Source organism: Notechis scutatus, chromosome 2 (genome assembly GCF_049901735.1).
Source record: "Notechis scutatus isolate UNSWTSFEM ecotype Mainland chromosome 2, rNotScu1.2, whole genome shotgun sequence".
NCBI classification, from domain to species: Eukaryota; Metazoa; Chordata; class Lepidosauria; order Squamata; family Elapidae; genus Notechis; species Notechis scutatus.
This window is the reverse complement of record NC_142010.1, coordinates 9,223,086-9,242,053: the sequence shown is the minus strand read 5'-3', so window position 1 is coordinate 9,242,053 and position 18,968 is coordinate 9,223,086. Positions and strand designations below refer to the sequence as shown.

The 18,968-nt window shown below is 44.5% G+C and overlaps 1 protein-coding gene across 3 annotated transcripts; it reads left to right on the top strand.

Annotated features, from left to right (window-relative positions):
* The first annotated feature begins 6,174 nt into the window (after positions 1 to 6,174).
* On the top strand, positions 6,175 to 17,694 carry LOC113427077 (uncharacterized). Of its 3 annotated transcripts, none has more exons than XM_087953102.1 (4): positions 6,175 to 6,494; positions 10,014 to 10,733; positions 14,316 to 14,442; positions 16,494 to 17,694. In XM_087953102.1, exons 2-4 carry the CDS (start codon positions 10,056 to 10,058, stop codon positions 17,375 to 17,377), a joined length of 1,689 nt encoding a protein of 562 aa, XP_087809228.1. In that variant the 5' UTR covers positions 6,175 to 6,494; positions 10,014 to 10,055; the 3' UTR covers positions 17,378 to 17,694. The 3 variants fall into 3 exon arrangements, with proteins under 3 accessions (XP_087809228.1, XP_087809229.1, XP_087809230.1); XM_087953103.1 differs by having other exon boundaries at positions 6,235 to 6,529; XM_087953104.1 differs by lacking the exon at positions 6,175 to 6,494 and adding an exon at positions 7,426 to 7,607.
* Positions 17,695 to 18,968: the final 1,274 nt, after the last annotated feature.

Below are 18,968 nucleotides of genomic sequence, written 5' to 3'. Positions count from 1 at the left end.
CTCGTCTTCCTTTTGGTCGCGCCAATAAAATTCGTGTCTTTTGATGACGCATGAAACGGTTGGTGCATAGTGGGCTCGCAGTAATTTCTCTAGGTCCGTCCACACCATCGTCTTTACATCGTTGGGTGCTGCCAATGCCTTTGCCATTTTGAATACTGTGGGACCGCAGTGGGTGAGGAAGACGGCTCTCTTCCTATTTTCGGATATTCCTTGGAGATCGCGCCCTTCTAGAAACATGAGGAATCGGTCGATGTAGGATTCCCAGTCTTTGGTTGTTGGGTTGAATGGTGCGGGTGGCGAGTTGTTCCCGGCCATTTCGTCTCGCTCGGTCCTCGTTGCCACGTGCACAACTGGGCTCCTTTGTCCCACCTTCGTCGCCAGTGATGCGTTGTGGGAAAAGAGACTCGAGACCCAGTTGACCTTTTTCCCTTTTTATTTTCTTTCTAGTAATCGCATGCGGAGAAACCGCGGCAGCCTTTTTTATAGCTGGCTGCTTGCGGCTCGTGGCCAATGACGGCTCTTCAAATCTCCCGCCACCACGGACCAACCTATCATAGATAAGTATGCAAATATATAACAATTAATATTAGTTCTGTAACCAGAACTGCAGAAGGCATGCTTGACTACTTTTATAATTCCTATATTTCTATACCTTATCTGTTGTGTGCCAGTTTCCTGTTATGTAACTAAGTAAAAGCAAAGGAATCTTTTTTATATATATAAAAGCGAAAAAACACTCATGCATCATTACAAAATCTCCAGAACCACAAAGCCTACAAACTTGAAATTTGCTATGTATGTTCCTCTTGGCTTCTAGGTACTCACTGAGAAAGGATTTTTTTCAAAATGACCATCAGAGCATTAGTATTTCCTATATTATTATTATTAACACGCTCTGATGCTAAGGATTTCTACTCTCCCTCCCCACCTGAAAAGAAATCTGTTCCAAATGCAAAACACAATCAGAGGAGAGGAGTTTCAGTTTTACTTTCACAGCAGCAAGCAGCTTTAGTACAGAATAGTTGAGTTCAGCCACGCCTAGGCTCCTTGCTGTCTCCTTGCTCACACAGCAAATACTGTTTCAGTTTCCAAACAGCCCTCAACCCTCTCACACACTGACAGGATGCTGGCCACGTGAATACGGATGGATGCTGTTAGGCAGAGGCAGAATTTCCCCCCTTATTCTCCTCCCCAAAAACTAACCCCGACCATATCGTTTCAGAGTGAAGCACGGGTATCCAGCTAGTGTATAAATATCTGCCTTACACTATGTTCAGGGTTCCTTCCTTTTCAGAAGGGGACCCGTCTTTATTCACCTGAATAAATGTGTTGGCTTATCAACACACACACCTGGACTGTTTTTTTTATTTCACCAAGCCACACCTGTCAATCGGCAAAGCACCGCTGAACAGATACAGTAGTCCTAACCTGAATATAGGTAGTCCTAGACTTACAACCATTCATTTAGTGACCGTTCAAACTTACAACAACCCTGAAAAAAGTGACTTATGATTTATTTCACATCTACGATTGTTGCAGCATCCCTATGCTCTCAAGATCAAAATTCGGACGCTTGGCAACTGATTCATATTTATGACGGTTGCAGTGTCCTGGGGTCACTGTGATCCCCTTTTGCAACCTTCTGATGAGGAAAGTCAATGGGGAAGCCAGATTCACTTAACAACCGTGTTACTAATTTGACAACTGTGGCAAGAAAGGTCGTAACATGGGGTAAAGCTCACCTAACCACTGTCTTGCTTAGCAACAGAAACTTTGGGAATCAATTGTGGTCGTAGATCAAGGACTATCTGTGGCATGGCTTGGTGGGCATGGCTTGGTGGATGTGGCAGGGGAAGGTTACTGCAAAATCCCCACCCCACTAACCTGATTTCCAGCTCCGTTCTCCTCTGCAGGGCAACGAAAGAAGACCCAGTCCATCAGCTGGGACTCGGGAGACAGAGAATAGAAGGGGGCGGAGCCAGTCAGAGCAGTGGTCGCCAACCAGGGGGCCATGGCCCACTGGTGGTCTGCGAGAAAATTTTGGTGGTCCGCAGAGAAATGTCACCCCCAGAGCATCCCCCAAAGCAATTAATCCAGGCTGCACGGGAACACAAGGCTGTACCGCCCACATAGCCTAGGGGAACCGTCCCTGCCCACTCACTCCTTACCTGGCAAATTTGCCTGCTAAGTTGCTATTTTTCCTTTTTTTTTCCCGACCATCAACTCTTCTGCTGTGCTGGGAGATTTAGATTAGCTAGGAAGCAGGAAATTGTTGGATTTCTTGCTTTGTAGCTAATCTTTAGATCTTCAGCTCTGATCCGAACCTCCCTTAGGACTGAAGGTTCTATTATTTGGTTGAAGACTCAGCTAGCCGATGGCAGAAACACAGATCTCTAAGTGAATCTGCAATTTTGTGAGCAACCCAATCTGCCTGCCTGTTTTGCCTGATTTTGGGTAAAAGTTGCTCTTTTTTTAATAAAAAAATTCAATATTTACATACATGGTGTGTTGTGACTTAATTTTGTGAGTTTGCTTGCAAGCAAATTTTATGTGACAGCCTCAGGTAGCCAATGGCAGAAAGATAGATCTCTGAATGTGTGATTCTGTGAGGAACTCAATCTGCCTGCCTGCTTTGCCTGATTTTGGGTAAAAGTTGCTCTCTTTTTAATAAAACATCAATATTTACATAAATATTTATAATATTTACATACAAGCCATGCCCAGCCAGTCACATGACCACCAAGCCACACCCACAAATTAGGCCATGCCCAAGAACCGATTGTTAAGAATTTTGAATCCCATCCCTGCCATAAGGTGAATACAGAAGCAGCTCCTGCCATTCTGCTTGATTGCACCTCTAAAAGAAGTTAATTTTTAAAGCTATCATGAGCAATAGTGATTGATATATGTGGATCTGCAAAGCTTCTCACTGTATGTCCTGAACACAGCTCCTTGCCTTTTTTTTATCCAAAAGTGATTTTGCAAACACAGTTCCTTTAGAAACAGCTTTATTTATTTATTTATTTATTTATTTATTTATTTATTTATTTATTTATTTATTTGATTTGCCAATTGTTTACAAAATAAGTATAAGTGTATACATAGTTGTGAATACATGAAATGGGTACATATAAGAAAAATAAAAGAAGAATAAGAGAAACAATAGGACAGGGACGGTAGGCACGTTGGTGCGCTTATGCACGCCCCCTACAGACCTCTTAGGAAAGGGGTGAGGTCAATAGTAGACAGTCTAAGGTTAAAGTTTTTGGGGTTTTTAAAGTTTTGGGTTTCTTCCTGCCTAAATTAATTTGACCATGGACACATCTATCTAACCATTCTCCAAGACCCAAACATCTATTCCATCACCATGGCATCTAGGTATCTGTTGAGCGTTGCTGTTGACATAGCAACGGGGCCAACTGGCATTCCAGAAGCTTGGAGCATTTCCTGCTTTGGTCTTCATGGGACAATCCTGGTTCAAGCTGGTTGTGAATGATTTGCAGTGGAAGAGGGAAGGTGATTCCTATAAGGTGGTGTTCAACTCCATCTATGGTTGTGTTAACTCACCCAAAAGCTCATCCTCTCAAAAAAAAACTGTTTCCCTTTTTTTATTGGGTTATCATCATCTTCCCCACTTTTGATAGCTCCATGTTTTTTGTTTTTCCATTGTTACTCAAGAGAGAAATGGATCCATACTGCTGTGTCTTTCTGAGAGACCTCAAGGAACACTTATAAAACTTGTGTATATCAGATTTCTTATCTTAAGAAATTTTATTCCTATGATTGATCCTGTTCAGCTGCGGCTTTGTTTTTTTTTTTTTCTTTTGGTTCCAGGTAATTATAGAATTGCAGCTTTATTAGATTTGGGAGAGAGAATTATACTGTGCAGACAGAAAGTAATATTAAAGAATGGATTCATGAGATGCGTTCCTTATTGATTTTTGAAATATCCTTGTATAAATGAGAAGATGGAACAGTATTTTATGGATGGCCTAGAGTCTAACTTCATTTCTTATTGATAATATATGGCCTCTCTTTTGTAATCTTAGATCTTTTTAATCACAATTTTGGATACTCTGTGCTCTTTATTGTATTATGGTAGTTGTGTTTCATCTTAAAAATTAGTTACAAAATGAGACAGAGATTGATCAAGCTAATAAGATTACCATCCCATTCTGTTTTTTAGTTTTGTGTAAGATTTTAGCTAGTTTGGCTCTCTGTGATTAAAACACTTGGTTAACTTGATGATTGAATTAACCCCAGGTCACTGGGTTAGTTTATGATGCCATACATTAGACAAATCCCAGATAAATGGTTTGTCCAATAACTATTGTGCCCCTGAGGTTTGACTATGGTTTAGCCTGATGTGTAAACCTCATTTGAGTTTAGAATGGCTTCGAACTTACTGATATTCGAAGAGCCCTGAAGACTCTTTACAAGTATGACTGAAACTCCTTTTTCAGCCTTTTCTTTGTCCCACCTGTTATCTCTGCCATGTTCTTTGTGTTTTCTTGCTTTAATGCTTTTAACAATTTCCACCCCCACCCCCCATGGTGAAGTTCTGCTGTGTTCCAGGCATGGTGTGCTCCAAATCACAGAAATGCTACACCGTCTGACCCTCTGCTCCTGCCCTCTGCTCCTGCCGCAGTGGAGCCTTCAAGACTCCTCTTTCTGCTTGTCTTTCCGGCTGCCATAGAAATGGGGGGAGGGAAAATTAATTGGGCTTTTGTGGGAAGGGAGGGAAGAGTGCTGGAGGCTTGAGATGGTGGATTGTAAAACTTGGGAAACTTCCTCGCTTGCTTATTGCGCAGCTGTAGCTTCTTATCTAAGTGGGCCAAGGCCAACCACCCTGGCGAGCCAGATGTCTGAAACACCACCTGAAGATACCCCACATGACATTATACACATCTCAGATTGGAGGGCCAGTTTGAACTATTGTGGGTGGGAACTTTGCCATAACTTTGTATATGTGGTTTTCGCACCTAATGCCTCAGATCTTGAATTCTTTGGATGCTACCACTTGGTTTCCAGTAAAAGTCCTTTTCTCTATAACAATGGAGTCTAAGGGATTCTTTCTTGGATTTTGAATGGAGCCTCACCTGATACTGTCCGTGCAACAGGCTAAGACCGCAGCGCATATCACTCTCTGCATGCTGGCCGAAGGCCAAGGCAGCTACACAGAAAAGTGCCCATGGACGCCAGGAGCTTTACACTCCAGATCCGAATTTCTGAGCGCATGCAATTTTCTTATGCCCTGGGCTGCCTAGTGTGGTGATGCTGTGGTTAGAATGCAGTGCTGCAGGCTACTTTGGCTGACTGCCAGCTGCCAATGGTTCGATTCTCAAGGTAGCCTTCCATCCTTCAGAGGTTGATAAAATGAGGACCCAGATTATTGGGGGCAATAGCCTGACTCTGTAAACCACTTAAGAGAGGGCTGTAAAACACTGTGAAGCGGTATATAAGTCTAACTTCTACTGCTATTAATGGGAACTTACACATTCAGAGGGCATGCATTTTGCAAGTGGAACAACGTGCCACCAGAAGTTGTGAATGCTCCAACACTGTTTTTAAGAACAGATTGAATAACCATTTGTCTGAAATGGTATATGGTTTCCTGCCTAAGCGGGGGGTTGTGCTAGAAGACCTCCAAAGTCCCTTCCAATTCTTCTATTCTATTCTATTCTATTCTATTCTATTCTATTCTATTCTATTCTATTCTAAACTGAACAAAGATTTAACCTAGAAATAAGGAGAAACTTTCTGACAGTGAGAACAATCAACCAATGGAACAGAAGTTGCCCTCGGAAGTTGTGGGAGCGCCATCACTTGAGACTTTCAAGAAGAGATTGGACTCCCATCTGTCAGAAATGGTGTAGGGTCTCCTGCTTGGGCAGGGGGTTGGACTAGAGGACCTATAAGGTCCCTTCCAACTCTGATTATCTGTTATCTATGCCATTCCTTTTCTATTTCTATTCTATTCCATTCTATTCCTTTTCTATTCTATTCTATTAAATTCTATTCTAATTCTAATTCTGTTCTATTCTATTCTATATTGGAAAAGTTATCCTACAGTGTTTCTCACCCGTGCCAACTTTAAGATGATTGGACTTCAACTCCCAGAATTCCCCAGCCAGCCACTCAATTCTGGGAGTTGAAGTCCAGCCATCTTAAAGTTGCCAAGGTTGAGAAACACTATCCGACGTGATGAGCTTTGTTTATTTGCCCTTCCAAAAACAAAACAGCAAAATCTCGTGCTCCGAACCTGTTCCTCCCCACCCCCTGCGGCCCAGAAAGGGGTTAATTATACCGAGATCTATGCTAGAGCGGCCCAGAGGCAGACTCTTTCCTACTTCTTAGCCCTCCACTCCTCGACAAGCGAGAAGCTCTGTTCTGTATTTGTTTATTTATTTGTTTATTTCCCTTTTGCAGCTTGAGAGGGAGGAGCACCGCTGCCGGAGGTCAACAGGCTGCAATGCAACGGCTGCCAGGAGGAGGTGAGTCAAAGGAAGGCGCCGGGAGGAAGATTTAGGTAAACAGGCTTTGCAAAACGGGTAGCATCGCTGCAACAGGAAGGATCTGCATTGCCCTAAGTTAGCCCGTCGCTGGTGATTTCCCAAAATAAATTGGGCAACTATATTTGACCCGGGTGGTATATAAGGTCTCCTGCCTTGAGCAAGGGGTTGGACTAGAAGACCTCTTGAGGTCCCTACGATGCTGTGTTTCCTTCCCGGATTCTCTGCGACCAAGAGGGCTATCCAGAAGAAAGAGATGCAGAGCCCCGGTCCTTTCAAAGAAAGATTTGGGGTGGATCTCCAGAGCATTGCTTCACCTAGCCAGCAGGATCCCCACAAACCACAGCAAAGGTGGGTTACCTTATTTGGAAAGGGAGGGAACTCAGAAAGATCAAAACCGAAAGGTGAAAGATAACAGGTAATCAGAGTTGGAAGGGACCTTATAAGGTCATCTAGTCCAACCCCCCCGCCCAAGCAGGAGACCCTACACCATTTCTGACAAATGGCAGTCCAGTCTCTTCTTGAAGGTCTCAAGTAATGGCGCTCCCACAACTTCCGAAGACAACGCTGTTCCATGGGTTGATTGTTCCCACTGTCAGAAAGTTTCTCCTTATTTCCAGGTTAAATCTCTCCTTGTTCAGTTTCCATCCATTATTCCTTGTCTGGCCTTCGGGAGCTTTAGAAAATAGCGTTGTCACTTGTATCCTTACTATTTATATTGCCTGTTTCCTAGTATGATTTGATTGCTTATTGTACCCCATGACTATCATTAAGTGTTGTACCTGATGATTCTCAACTCTTGACGAATGTATCTTTTCTTTTATGTATACTGAGAGTATTTACACCAAGACAAATTCCTTGTGTGTCCAATCACACTTGGCCAATAAAGAATTTCTATTCTATTCTAGCTTGACCCCCTTCCTCTCTGTGGCAGCCCCTCAAATATTGGAAGACTGCTATCCTGTCTCCCCTGGTCCTTCTCTTCACCAGACTAGCCAAGCCCAGTTCCTGCAACCGGGGAAAGGGAAAATAGCTAGTTAAGAACTTCGATCCACTCTACAATGGGCCAGGAATAATTTGCTGGTTCGTTTGCAGGTAATCTCAGGCTGATCGATGCAGAATGAATCAGCCACATCGGATAGGATTTCAGATGCAATTTCTGTTTTTATTTTTATTTTTTAGGGGCAGGAAGGAGACTTTCTTTGTTTACAGGTTGCACTAGAACAAGGGTCTTCAAACTTGGCAAGTTTAAGACTTGTGGACTTCAACTCCCAGAATTCCTTTTTTTTTTTTTTTTGCAATATTTTTTTCATTTTTATATTTAAAAGAAACATCTCTTTAGATGAACAATGTGGTTCCAGGTTTTTACATTTCAATACAAACATGACCATGATTACATATTCAGCTTTGATATCCAACTTCATATCATATTATTACTTGTTTCGTTTTTCTTTAAATATTCTCATGTATTATTTTACAATATTGTCCATATTCTTACTCAATTTCTATATTCATTGCACACATTTATCCAATTTCATATATTATTGCTTATTTCATTTTTCTTTATTCTCATGCCTTATTTTACAATATTATCTATATATTCTTATTCAATTTCTATATTCATTACACACATTTTCTTAAGTCCATCACATTTGCAAGTTTTATCACATACTATTATTCCATTCCTTGTTCAATAAAATTCATCTTAATTCTTATTATCCAAAAGTTATCTATCCCCTTTCATTGTCAATTCAAGCTTGCCACCCCCTTTACCTTATACATTTTAACTCCCAGAATTCCTGAGCTGACACGACTGGAGGAGGAATTCTGGGAGTTGAAGTCCACAAGTCTTAAAGCTGTCAAGTTTGAAGACCCCACTGCCCTAGAGCAACTACCCCACTACCCCACTAGGTAACATCATCAGTGCTACTGAGTACAGGAGTTTTGCTCCCTGTTTATCTACAGTAGCTTGCTTTGCCTGGGTTGGCGGAGGGGGGGGGTATGATTTCAGATAAATCAGCCATCAATTGATACATAGAGATACTAAATCACATTTACACACCATTCAAAAGACACATTAAAAAGTTAGGAAGGAAACAAAAAGACCAGAATAGATCATATCCAGCAACCAACACTCAGTTAAGCAGGGATTAACACCTGGCAAACAAGTGAAAAACAATACTCTAATCAAGGAACTACCAAGGAGAAAACCACATCCTCACCAACAGTGGCAGGGCAACTTATTGTATTTTAAACAGGAATTAAATTCCACATTCAGTAGCACTGACTATGTTACTTAGGTAATGAAATGTCTGCCAGCAAACAACCAAGCTCAGCATCAAGGACTCCGCAAACTTTGTGTAACTTACATAAGGATGGAAGTACTCCTGGAATTTATACTTGCAAAAATAGGGAATTACTGGCACTTTAACCTACCCAGCGGTAAATAGACAATGCCACAACTGCTGTAGCAGAGTAGAGACTGATTATGTAGATCTAACAAACTGGACGACTTTTAAGATGAGTTGGACTTCAGCTCCCAGGATTCACCAGCCATGTGGGGAATTCTGGGAGCTGAAGTCCACACCTCTTAAAAAGTTGCTAAAGATGAGAAGCAGTACTCTAGAGTTTGGGTATGTTCTTCACTTCAGAAACTATTGAAAACTGGGGAGGTGGGGGTGGGAGCTCAAAAGAAAACTCAGAAGAGAAGGACTTCTGCCACTTTTCACCAACACATTTGTGTCTGCTGAACTTAACCCTTTCCTAAGACTTCAGCCTGTCTTTATTTTTATTTTTTGATTTGTCAGTCGCTTACAAGATAATAGGTATAAGTATAAACATGAGTAAGAATACAGGAAATAGGTATGAATAAATGGGGACAATAGGACAGGGATGGTAGGCACGATTGTGCACTTATACACGCCCCTTACTGTTAGGAATGGGGTGAGGTCCATAGTGGAGAGTTTGAGGTTAAAGGAGTGGGGGGTTAGAGGATGTAACAACAGAGTCTGGTAGTGCATTCCAGGCACTGACCACTCTGTTGCTGAAGTCGTACTTTCTGCAATCAAGTTTGGAGCAGTTTATGTTGAGTTTGTATCTGTTGTGTGCTCTTGTAATGTTGCGTTTGAAGCTGAAGTAGTCATTGACTGGTAGGACATTGTAGCAGATAATTTTGTGTACTATGCTTAAGTCCAACCGTAGGGGGCGTAGTTCAAGGTTGTCCAAGCCCAAAATCTCAAGCCTGGTGGTGTAGGGTATTCTGTTGCGAGCAGAGGAGTGTTGTATTCTTCTCGTGAAATACTTCTGGACTCATTCAATCGTATTAATGTCCGATATACAGTGCAGATTCCAGGCTGATGAGCTGTATTTGAGTACTGGTCTAGCAAAAGTTTTGTACGCTCTAGTTAGCAATTCGATATTTCCAGAGGAGAAGCCGTTTTGGAAGAAATAAAGCAAAACGAGGCCAGGAATGACGTTGGTAACCTTGATTCTAATTCTCAGAGCAAAAGGAACTCAAAACGGAATTGGAAGACCCTGAAGGCGATGGAAAGGGAAAAAAAAACCAAGGCTGCCCAGAAGGGCCTCCAGGTCACCCAGGCTGGAACTGGGGCTGAGTTTCAGTTCCAGAAGCTCTTGAAACCAATCAAGCAGGAACTGGAAGACGAACGGCAACAGCGCTGGGAAACCCAGTGGCAGAAATTCCTGAAGACCATGCAAGCTCCTTATTTTTCAGAAAGATGTCCACACCTGGCTCGATGTCCACCACCGGAGGAGATTCCTGAAGAATTCCGAGCTTCTTTCCCCTCCTTAAAGGGGATAGCAGAGACCAAGCTAAGATCTAGTAGAGAAAAGGTATTCAACCAGAAGACCTGCAGGACCTGTGAGAAGGACCCACATTCTCCCGTGCAAGTCAAAGATGAGATTTGGGATGAGGACATAGATAGCTTGGGAGAACAGAGCCAGTGTTTCCGTCAGTTCTCCTACCAGGAAGCTGAAGGGCCCAGAAATGTTTGTGAGCAGCTTTGGAGATTTTGCCACCAGTGGTTGAAGCCAGAGAGGAACACCAAGGAGCAGATCTTGGAGCTGGTGGTCCTGGAGCAGTTTCTGACCATCCTGCCTGAGGATGTACAAGGTTGGGTAAGAGAAGGCAGACCCCAGACCTGTGCCCAGGCTGTCACTCTAGCAGAAGATTTCCTCCTGAATCTACAGAGAAGACAGCAGGTAAGAGCTTTTCCAAATTCTGGAATTTTTGGCTGGTGTGTTAGACGTAGCCTTCAAATTACAACCTTAATGGATCCTGCTCATTGCATTTGTAAGTCGTAACTGTTCTGACCTAGGCTTCCTTAGAAAGCGTAAAGCACAAACTTAGTTCCGCAAAACCTCTTTTATCTCCGCGGCTGTGAATTACGTTCATTCACAGCCTGCAAGGCTTCATGAACGGTCTTTCAGGGGAATGTTTATAAACCACCCACCTTATCGCACTTGGAATGGGGCCAGAGGACTAATTGCCAGATTCAGGGCAAGGCCAAACTTGACACAGAGTCAAACAGAACTTTTCAAAGCTTGAATCGACCAGACGAACTAATTGCTTCCTGCAAAAGCTCACGTCCCATTCTCTCCTCTTTTATGTCCTAGGGGAGGGGCCAATCATCTCCAAAGTGTGGTCTTACTCCTGAGTCGACCCTGTTTTCTCATTTGTTCTTGTCTTCTGGTAGCCCTGCACATGCGCAGGCTGTAACCAGTTCCAGACACTCCCCGTCTCACTGCTGTCTGAGTCTGAAGGCAGCTGATGACTGTCAGCCTGCCGTGGCCCCATCCCTGCCTCCAGTGCAGAGCCCTCGTCCGAGTCCTTCTCAGCTTCCAAGACTGGCCTAGGTTCCTCCCCAGCCTCCTCGCTACTGTCCAACTCTGCTGCCAGCTCCGTCAGCCGCTGAGGGGCCACAACAGTAACAGTCATAAAATCCAATTTTACAACATTTTTTGCAGTCATCATAAAAAGAACCCATTTTTTTGCTATGGGTCAATTTGGCCCAAAACTGGAAATGAATGCCAGTTGATTGTCCTGAGCTTCCAAATTGTCCTGTGTTGGAGGCCAGCCTTGGTGCTGATCACAGCATAGGGCAGTGGTGGCTAAGCTTTTGGGCTTCTGTGCCCAGAAGGCAATGTACACGCCCCCCCACACCCCTTGCGCATGCGCACACATTCCCCCCACTGTCCCCTTACCTGCACTGTGCTTCCCAGCTGATTTTCCTGTTTGAGGCCTTTTTCTGCCTGCCAGGGGCTTGAGGTAAGCCTCTGCAGGCTTTGCAGGACAAAAAAATGGGCCCATTTCATCACTTCCGGTATTTCCAGAAATACAAGAAGTGACAAAACAGGCCTATTTTTCAGCCTGCAGAGGCTTCCCTTAAGCCTCTGGCGGGCTGAAAAAGGCCCCAAAATCAGCAGGGAGTTGCGTGCATGTGCAGTGAGATAAGTTTGCTTGGGGCTCGTGTGCCCGCACAAGTGCCATAGGTTCGCCATGACGGGCATAGGGTAAGAGATGGTGATGATGAAAATGTCAAGTCTGACCCTTGGCGATTCTCTGGGCCAGGTCTCTCTACATCTTCCAATCTTGCACTGCTTCTTTGAGTTGTTCTCTACTCTGGCTGGTGTCAGCTTTGATGGTGTCCAGCCATCATGTTTTTTGACAGTCTGGTTTCCGTTTACTGCTAACCCTTGCAAACGTAACTGCTTTCTCCATGGAATTCCTCCATGTAACATGTCTAAAGCGAGTGAGTGATTTTTAGACATAACATTTTAGACCCCACATAAGATGTCTAAAAGCAGTTTCCTGATTCTTGCCTTCAAGTGATATGTCTGGTGTTATGCTTGCTTGTTCCAGTGCTTGCTTGTTCCAGTGCATGTCTAAAAGCAGTTTTCTGATTCTAGCCTTCAAGTGATATGTCTGGTGTTATGCTTGCCTGTTCCAGTGCTTGCTTGTTAGTCACCTTTACTATCCAAGGAATACACAGAAACCTTCTCTAACAGTACAGCTCAAACAAGTCAATTTTCTTCCTGTCTTGCTTTTTTAAGGTCCAACTTTCACAATTGTAGGTAGCTATGGGGAACACAGTAGAGTAAAACTAACCTACATTTGGTGGCCGGGCTGAGGTCCTTGTTTTTCCATGCTCGGCTCATGTTCATCATTGCTGTTCAATCTGATGTTGATGCTTTTTTAAAATAATTTTATTCATAAACATTTTTGAATACAGTGTATTGTCAGGATTCCGGCAGTTATCCGCATTTAAATCACGAGTCTCGAGAACCAAACCTCAAAAGGATTTATTGGGAGTTAACATGCCAGCACTGCCTGGGTGTAGCCGACTCTGAGACACATCATTCATTGTCACCCTTGACCCTGGTTTCCCCCTCACTCCTTGGGTGTATCATAATTCATATTCTCCAATGGGACACATCCATAGCCAAGAGTCATCAATCATGCTCTCCAGTTAGAATTTTGCGCAGCAGAAACTTCAGTCACCTAGTTACTATCTTTGAAAATATTTATGGAATGCAGTTTCGGTTTTGCAAGCTGCTGCACTGCTCCCCCCTCTCTTTCTATTGGCAATTCTAGAAAGACCCTAGAAATATTTTATGAGTTGACAATACCATTTACAAGAAAAAAGAAGAAAACCATAAAGAATACCACATTAAGTATTAGCACATGTAGTGATAGCATTACTAATATACACTAACAGAATAGAATAGAATAGAATAGAGTAGAGTAGAATAGAATAGAATAGAATAGAATAGAATAGAATAGAATAGAATAGAATAGAATAGAATAGAATAGAATAGAATAGAATAGAATTCTTTGATTGGACACACAAGGAATTTGTCTTGGTGAAAATGCTCCCAGTATAGGTAAAAGAAAAGATACATTCATCAAGAGTCAAGAATCATAAGGCACAACATTTAATAATAGTCATAGGGTACAATAAGCAATCAAACTATACTAGGAAACAGTCAATATAAATCATAAGGATACAAGCGACAAAGTTACAGTCATACAGTCACAAGTGGGAGGGGATGGGTGATAAGAAGTGATGAGAAGATTAATAGAAGTAGTGCAGACTTTGTAAATAGTTGGACAGTGTTGAGGGAATTATTTGTTTAGCAGAGTGATGGCATTCAGGGGAAAAACTGTTCTTGTGTCTAGTTGTTCTGGTGTGCAGTGCTCTATAGCGTCGTTTTGAGGGAAGGAGTTGAAACAGTTTATGTCCTGGATGTGAGGGGTCTATAGATATTTTCACAGCCCTCTTTTTGACTCGTGCAGTATACAGGTCCTCGATAGAATAGAATAGAATAGAATAGAATAGAATAGAATAGAATAGAATAGAATAGAATAGAATAGAATAGAATTAATTGTTTTTTCTGCAGTCCTAATTACCCTCTGAAGTCTGTGTCTGTCCTGTTGGGTTGCAGAACCAAACCAGACAGTTATAGAGGTGCAGATGACAAGACTCAATAATTCCTCTGTAGAACTGAATCAGCAGCTCCTTGGGCAGTTTGAGCTTTCTGAGTTGGCGCAGAAAGAACATCATTTGTTGTGCTTTTTTGACACATAACAATAGCAATAATGTCACCGAGTACTTTTAACTAAATTTCTTTTTACAATATATTAGCTTATTTACATTTTAGTCGTTATAATGATTATAATTGCAAACCATCTCTATTTTGGATGCATACATTCATCATCTTTCTTCTTCTAATTTCTGTGGTTCCTCAACATCAGCCATACTGATCTGGATTCTCTCCCTGCAGGAACTGGAGCCGTATGAAGAGGTGGTTGTTAACTCTCCCAAGGCAGAATTGGACCCATCAGATACAGAGGAGCCGGGGAACTGCGCAGAGGTTGACCGTGATAGTGATTTTGGCCCTCCCTTCTTCAGTAAGTGTCAATGGTAGGAGTGGCTGAATGTGACACCAAACGTTTAAAATCCAAGCTCAGGTTGTCTATAGAAATAGTGTTTCAGTTGACAACAGCAGATGGGACCAGCTACTCCATACTAAGCAACGTGTCAGGATTCCGGCACTTAAACCCCATTTAAATCACGAGTCTCGAGCCAAACTTCCAAAACTTCAAAAGGATTTATTGGGAGTTAAAAGGTCCGGCACTGCCTGGGTGAAAACCAGGAATCCTACGGTGGTCGCCAACCAGTGGGCCGGGGACCACTGATGGTCTGTGAGAAAATTTTGGTGGTCTGCAGAGAAATGTCACCCCCAAAGCAATTAATCCAGGCTGTGTGGGAACACAAGGCTGCGCTGCCCAAATGGCCCGAGGGAACACAAAGCTTGCGTCGCTTGCATTGCGAACAACACGAAGTAGTGAGGGGAGGGGGGGAAAGGGCGGAGGGGGGGAACTTGCCCCACTCATCCCACGCGCCTCGCCTAGCCACCGGGCTGCTTCTTTCTGCTTCTTTCTTCCACGGGTATTGACTTGAGCGAGTATTTTATAAAATGTATGGGTCCCAGACTTTGGATGCATTCTGCAAATTAGCCCACTTTGAGGTACCTTAATTCAGTGGCCCCCAACTTTTTTTGTGCCGCGGCCCGGTACCGGCATCACAAAATGATCCGCGGCCCGGTACTGGCATCAGCACGCATGACAAGGCAAGGCAAGCCGAGCGACCGGCCAGCCAGCCGTCCCCCGCTTCTCCCTGCCACCTTCAACTCCTCCTTTGTACCTTTGTTGATGGGCTTCGCTTTGGGACGGTCGCTCGGCTCGCCTTGCCTTGGGTGCTGAAAGAATCCTCGCGCCTTAGTTTCATTCGAAGCCCCCGCCCTTCGATGAAACTAAGGCGCGAGGATTCCTTCAGAACCCAAACACCGCTTTCCAACCGGAAAAGCTCACCCGGAAGCACTTTCTCGTCAAACAAGATGGCGGCGCCCAGCAAACCGGCGGCCCGGTAGGAAATGTTCCACGGACCGGTACCGGTCCGCGGCCCAGTGGTTGGGGACCCCTGCCTTAATTCAAGAATGGTTGAGAGTTTGGAACCTACTAGAGACTGAAGCTTCTGTTCAAAAACTTCTGACACTAGGCTATGGCAGCCTATTGCAGAAAAAAAGAAAACCTTTCCTGCTAAATTCTCGATTTGGGATTGTTGAGTCATTTCGTGTGGTGATGTTGTGTGTGTGGGGAAAAAACAAGACTGGGCCCAGAGATACCGCCTGGGGAATGGTTAGATAAGAGTCTTAGTTTATCCTTAATGTAAAGATATGCGGTGGCTCAGTGGCTAAGACACTGAGCTTGTCGATCAGAAAGGTTGGCAGATTGGCAGTTCGAATCCCTAATGCCACGTAATGGAGTGAACTCCCGTTACTTGTCTCAGCTTCTGCCCAACCTAGCAGTTCAAAAGCATGTCAAAATGCAAGTAGAAAAAAAAAGGGACCCCTTTGGTGGGAAGGTAACAGCGTTCCGTGCGCCTTCGGCATTTAGTCATGCCGGCCACATGACCACGGAGACGTTTTCGGACAGCACTGGCTCTTTGGCTTTGTAACGGAGATGAGCACTGCCCCCTAGAGCTGGAAACGAATAGCACGTATGTGAGGGAAACCTTTACCTAATGTAAAAAAAGATATTAATCCCATCTCTTAAGAGCTGTGGTGGCACAGTGGTTAGAATGCAGTACTGCAGGGCTAGCTCACTGCTCACTCCAGGAATTAGATTCTGAGCGTCTCAAGGTTGACTCAGCCTTCCCTCCTTCCGAGGTCAGTAAAACGAGGACTCAGATTTTTTTTGGGGGGAGGGGAATATGCTGACTCAGTAAAACACTTAAGAGAGGTCTGTAAAGCCTTGCGAAGCGGTATATAAGTCTACTTGCTATTGCTATTGTTACTCATCGGCATCCTATCTGATTCTATCAACTCCTCTGTTGTTTTAAGAAAGTCATCAGATTTTCTGAAATTCAGTGCCAAATGTTTGTGATTCTCTTTGGGCAGGTGATGGAGACAGGAGCTGGAGCCACCACCCAGAGGAAACGGAGCGCGGAGAATCAAGCAAGATATCCCCAAAAGACGTACGAGGACGAACTAACCCAGATCCTTGCTTCGCCGCAGGACATGAGAACGAGGAGGTGAATCTTCATCCGGAAAGTGTCCAGGCGGCTGAATTCAGTGACATCTCCTCAGAAAGAGGCGGCAGAGGGACATTTCTCCGGGTACCTGAAGTAGCAGGAAGGCCTGGAGGTCAGGAGAGACTGAGACACTCCCAAGGAAACTCAGCCAGGAAGATGCCAAGAAAAAAAGCGGTTTGCAAGGAAGGTGATTCAGACAGAAGCCCCAGCCGGAAGAGAGTCCCTGAGCACCTCTCCCAAAAGGCGGCCGCTGAGGGCGTGAGAAAGAGCGGCCCGTGTGTTGACCTCGCTCAACCAGCCAAGACCCCGTCTTACGAATGCTCCTACTGTGGCAAGCGGTGGCCCTGCCAATCCCAACTCCGCCGGCACGTCAAAATCCACACAGGCGAGAGGCCTCACAAATGCCCAGACTGCGGGAAGAGTTTCAGCAACAGCTCGAACCTCAGCCAGCATAAAAGGGTGCACACTGGGGAGAGGCCTTATAGTTGCAAAGACTGCGGGAAAAGCTACCGACGGCGGGCCTCCCTGGTCCAGCACGAGAGAGAAACCTGCCGCAAAGGGAACCCTTTAAACGCACCGGCGGTCGGGTACATTGTGTTGGGGAACTGCACCTTGCTGTGTATGAAGAAAATGGCGCAGAGCGGGAAGAACCGGGTGATAGCACCAAAGGGGGCAGAGGCCCCTCTTGCAGCTCCGCCTCTTAACCTAATAATGGGATATTCACAAGAGAAGAGCCAGGCTGGCAGTTAGAGGTCTAGAAACCTGGAATTGGAGATGTGGATATGCTGTCTTTTGATCAAACGGGGCCTCTTGGCTGGGGTAGAGGAACACCGAAACAAATCTGTGGGAAAGATATGGGAAGGGGAAGGGTTGCTGGCCTTGAGGAGAACTGCCCTGTTTTCATTTCCAGCAAAACCCAAACATGGAACAAGGAGCAAGGCAGGAGGGCAGAGGGATGGAAGTGATCCAACGGAGGGCATTTCTGAAAGATTTCCACAAGCAAGGAGGTTTGTTAGGCCTCCTGACTTGGAAAAGGCGCCAAGAATAAATAAAGGTTCTGCCTGGAAGGAAGCTTCCCCTGGAAATGTGTTGGGCCTGTTTGCAGGGTTTACTAAGCCTTTTAAGGTGCACCAAAGGCAGCACAATATCCTAGCTTGGGACAGGAAGGTTTTGTAGGAGCCTGCATGGCAAACGAACAAGAAAAATTCAGAGCCTGTCCAAATGCACTTGTCTGCAACTCTTTAAAGAGGCTGAGTTTTTTCCCCCCCGCTGGCTTGTATGTCTCTCCTAGAAAAAAGACACTCAGTTTCAGGATGCACTGATAGGAGCAGTGCAGGTGTGCTGTCCCAAGTCACCTGTTCCATTTGAAACTTCGGAGTCATGCACAGTATTAATGTCCTGTTGTTTGACGAATGCCTTGGCAAGTGTTAGCATTATTCTTTGGCAGCTTAAATGATCTGTAGGAGTGCAAATCACAGAGGTTCGGTCAGTTTGCAGACGGTCGTTCAGAAGGATGAGATGTAACTGGGCCCTTAGGGGTTAAATTTATGTTTTACTGACAAAGAAATAAAGGGAAGCTAGTATCGATCTATTTCAAGCTATTTAGCGCTCATCTGCTAGCCATAACCTTCTGGGATGGCTACCCCGGAAGCAGAGATGGTACTCAGCAGGTTCTGACCAGTTCTGGAGAACCGGTAGTGGAAATGTTGAGTAGTTTGGAGAACTGGCAAATACCACCTCTGACTGGCCCCACCCCCATCTATTCTCTGCCTCCCAAGTCCCACTGATTGGCTGGGTCTTCTTTTGTTGCCCTGCACAGGAAAACAGAGCTGGAAAGCAGGTTAGTGGGGTGGGGAGGGAATGGGGATTTTACACTATCCTTCCCCTGCCACGCCCACAAGCCACACCCACCAAGCCATGCCCACAGAACCTGTAGTAAAAAAATTTGAATCCCACCATTGCCCAGAAGGGTATGACTTGCTGATGAGAGCTTCTTCTTGTTAGCTGCGGTCATGTCTGACCCATGGACAACGTTCCTCCAGGCCTTCTTGTCCTCTACCATCTTCTGGAGTCTATTGAAGCTCATGCCGACTGCTTCAGTGACTCCATCCAGCCACCTCATTCTCTGCCGTCCCCTTCTTCTTTTGCCTTCAATCTTTCCCAGCATTGGACTCTTCTGCAGTGAGTCCTTCCTTCTCATGAGGTGGCCAAAGTCTTTGAGTTTCATCTTCAGGATCTGGACTTCTAAAGAACAGTCAGGGTTGATCTCTAGGATTGACCGGCTGGATCACCTTGCAGTTCAAGGAGTCTTCTCCAGCACCAGAGTTGATACAAATAGATT

What these genes read in the sequence shown, in the direction of transcription:
- LOC113427077 (XM_087953102.1), top strand. Translation starts at nt 10,056, where the DNA reads ATGGAAAGGGAAAAAAAAACCAAGGCTGCCCAGAAGGGCCTCCAGGTC. An exon ending in ATCTACAGAGAAGACAGCAG is followed by an intron (nt 10,734 to 14,315) that starts GTAAGAGCTTTT and finishes CTCTCCCTGCAG; the next exon opens with GAACTGGAGCCGTATGAAGA. An exon ending in TTTTGGCCCTCCCTTCTTCA is followed by an intron (nt 14,443 to 16,493) that starts GTAAGTGTCAAT and finishes CTCTTTGGGCAG; the next exon opens with GTGATGGAGACAGGAGCTGG.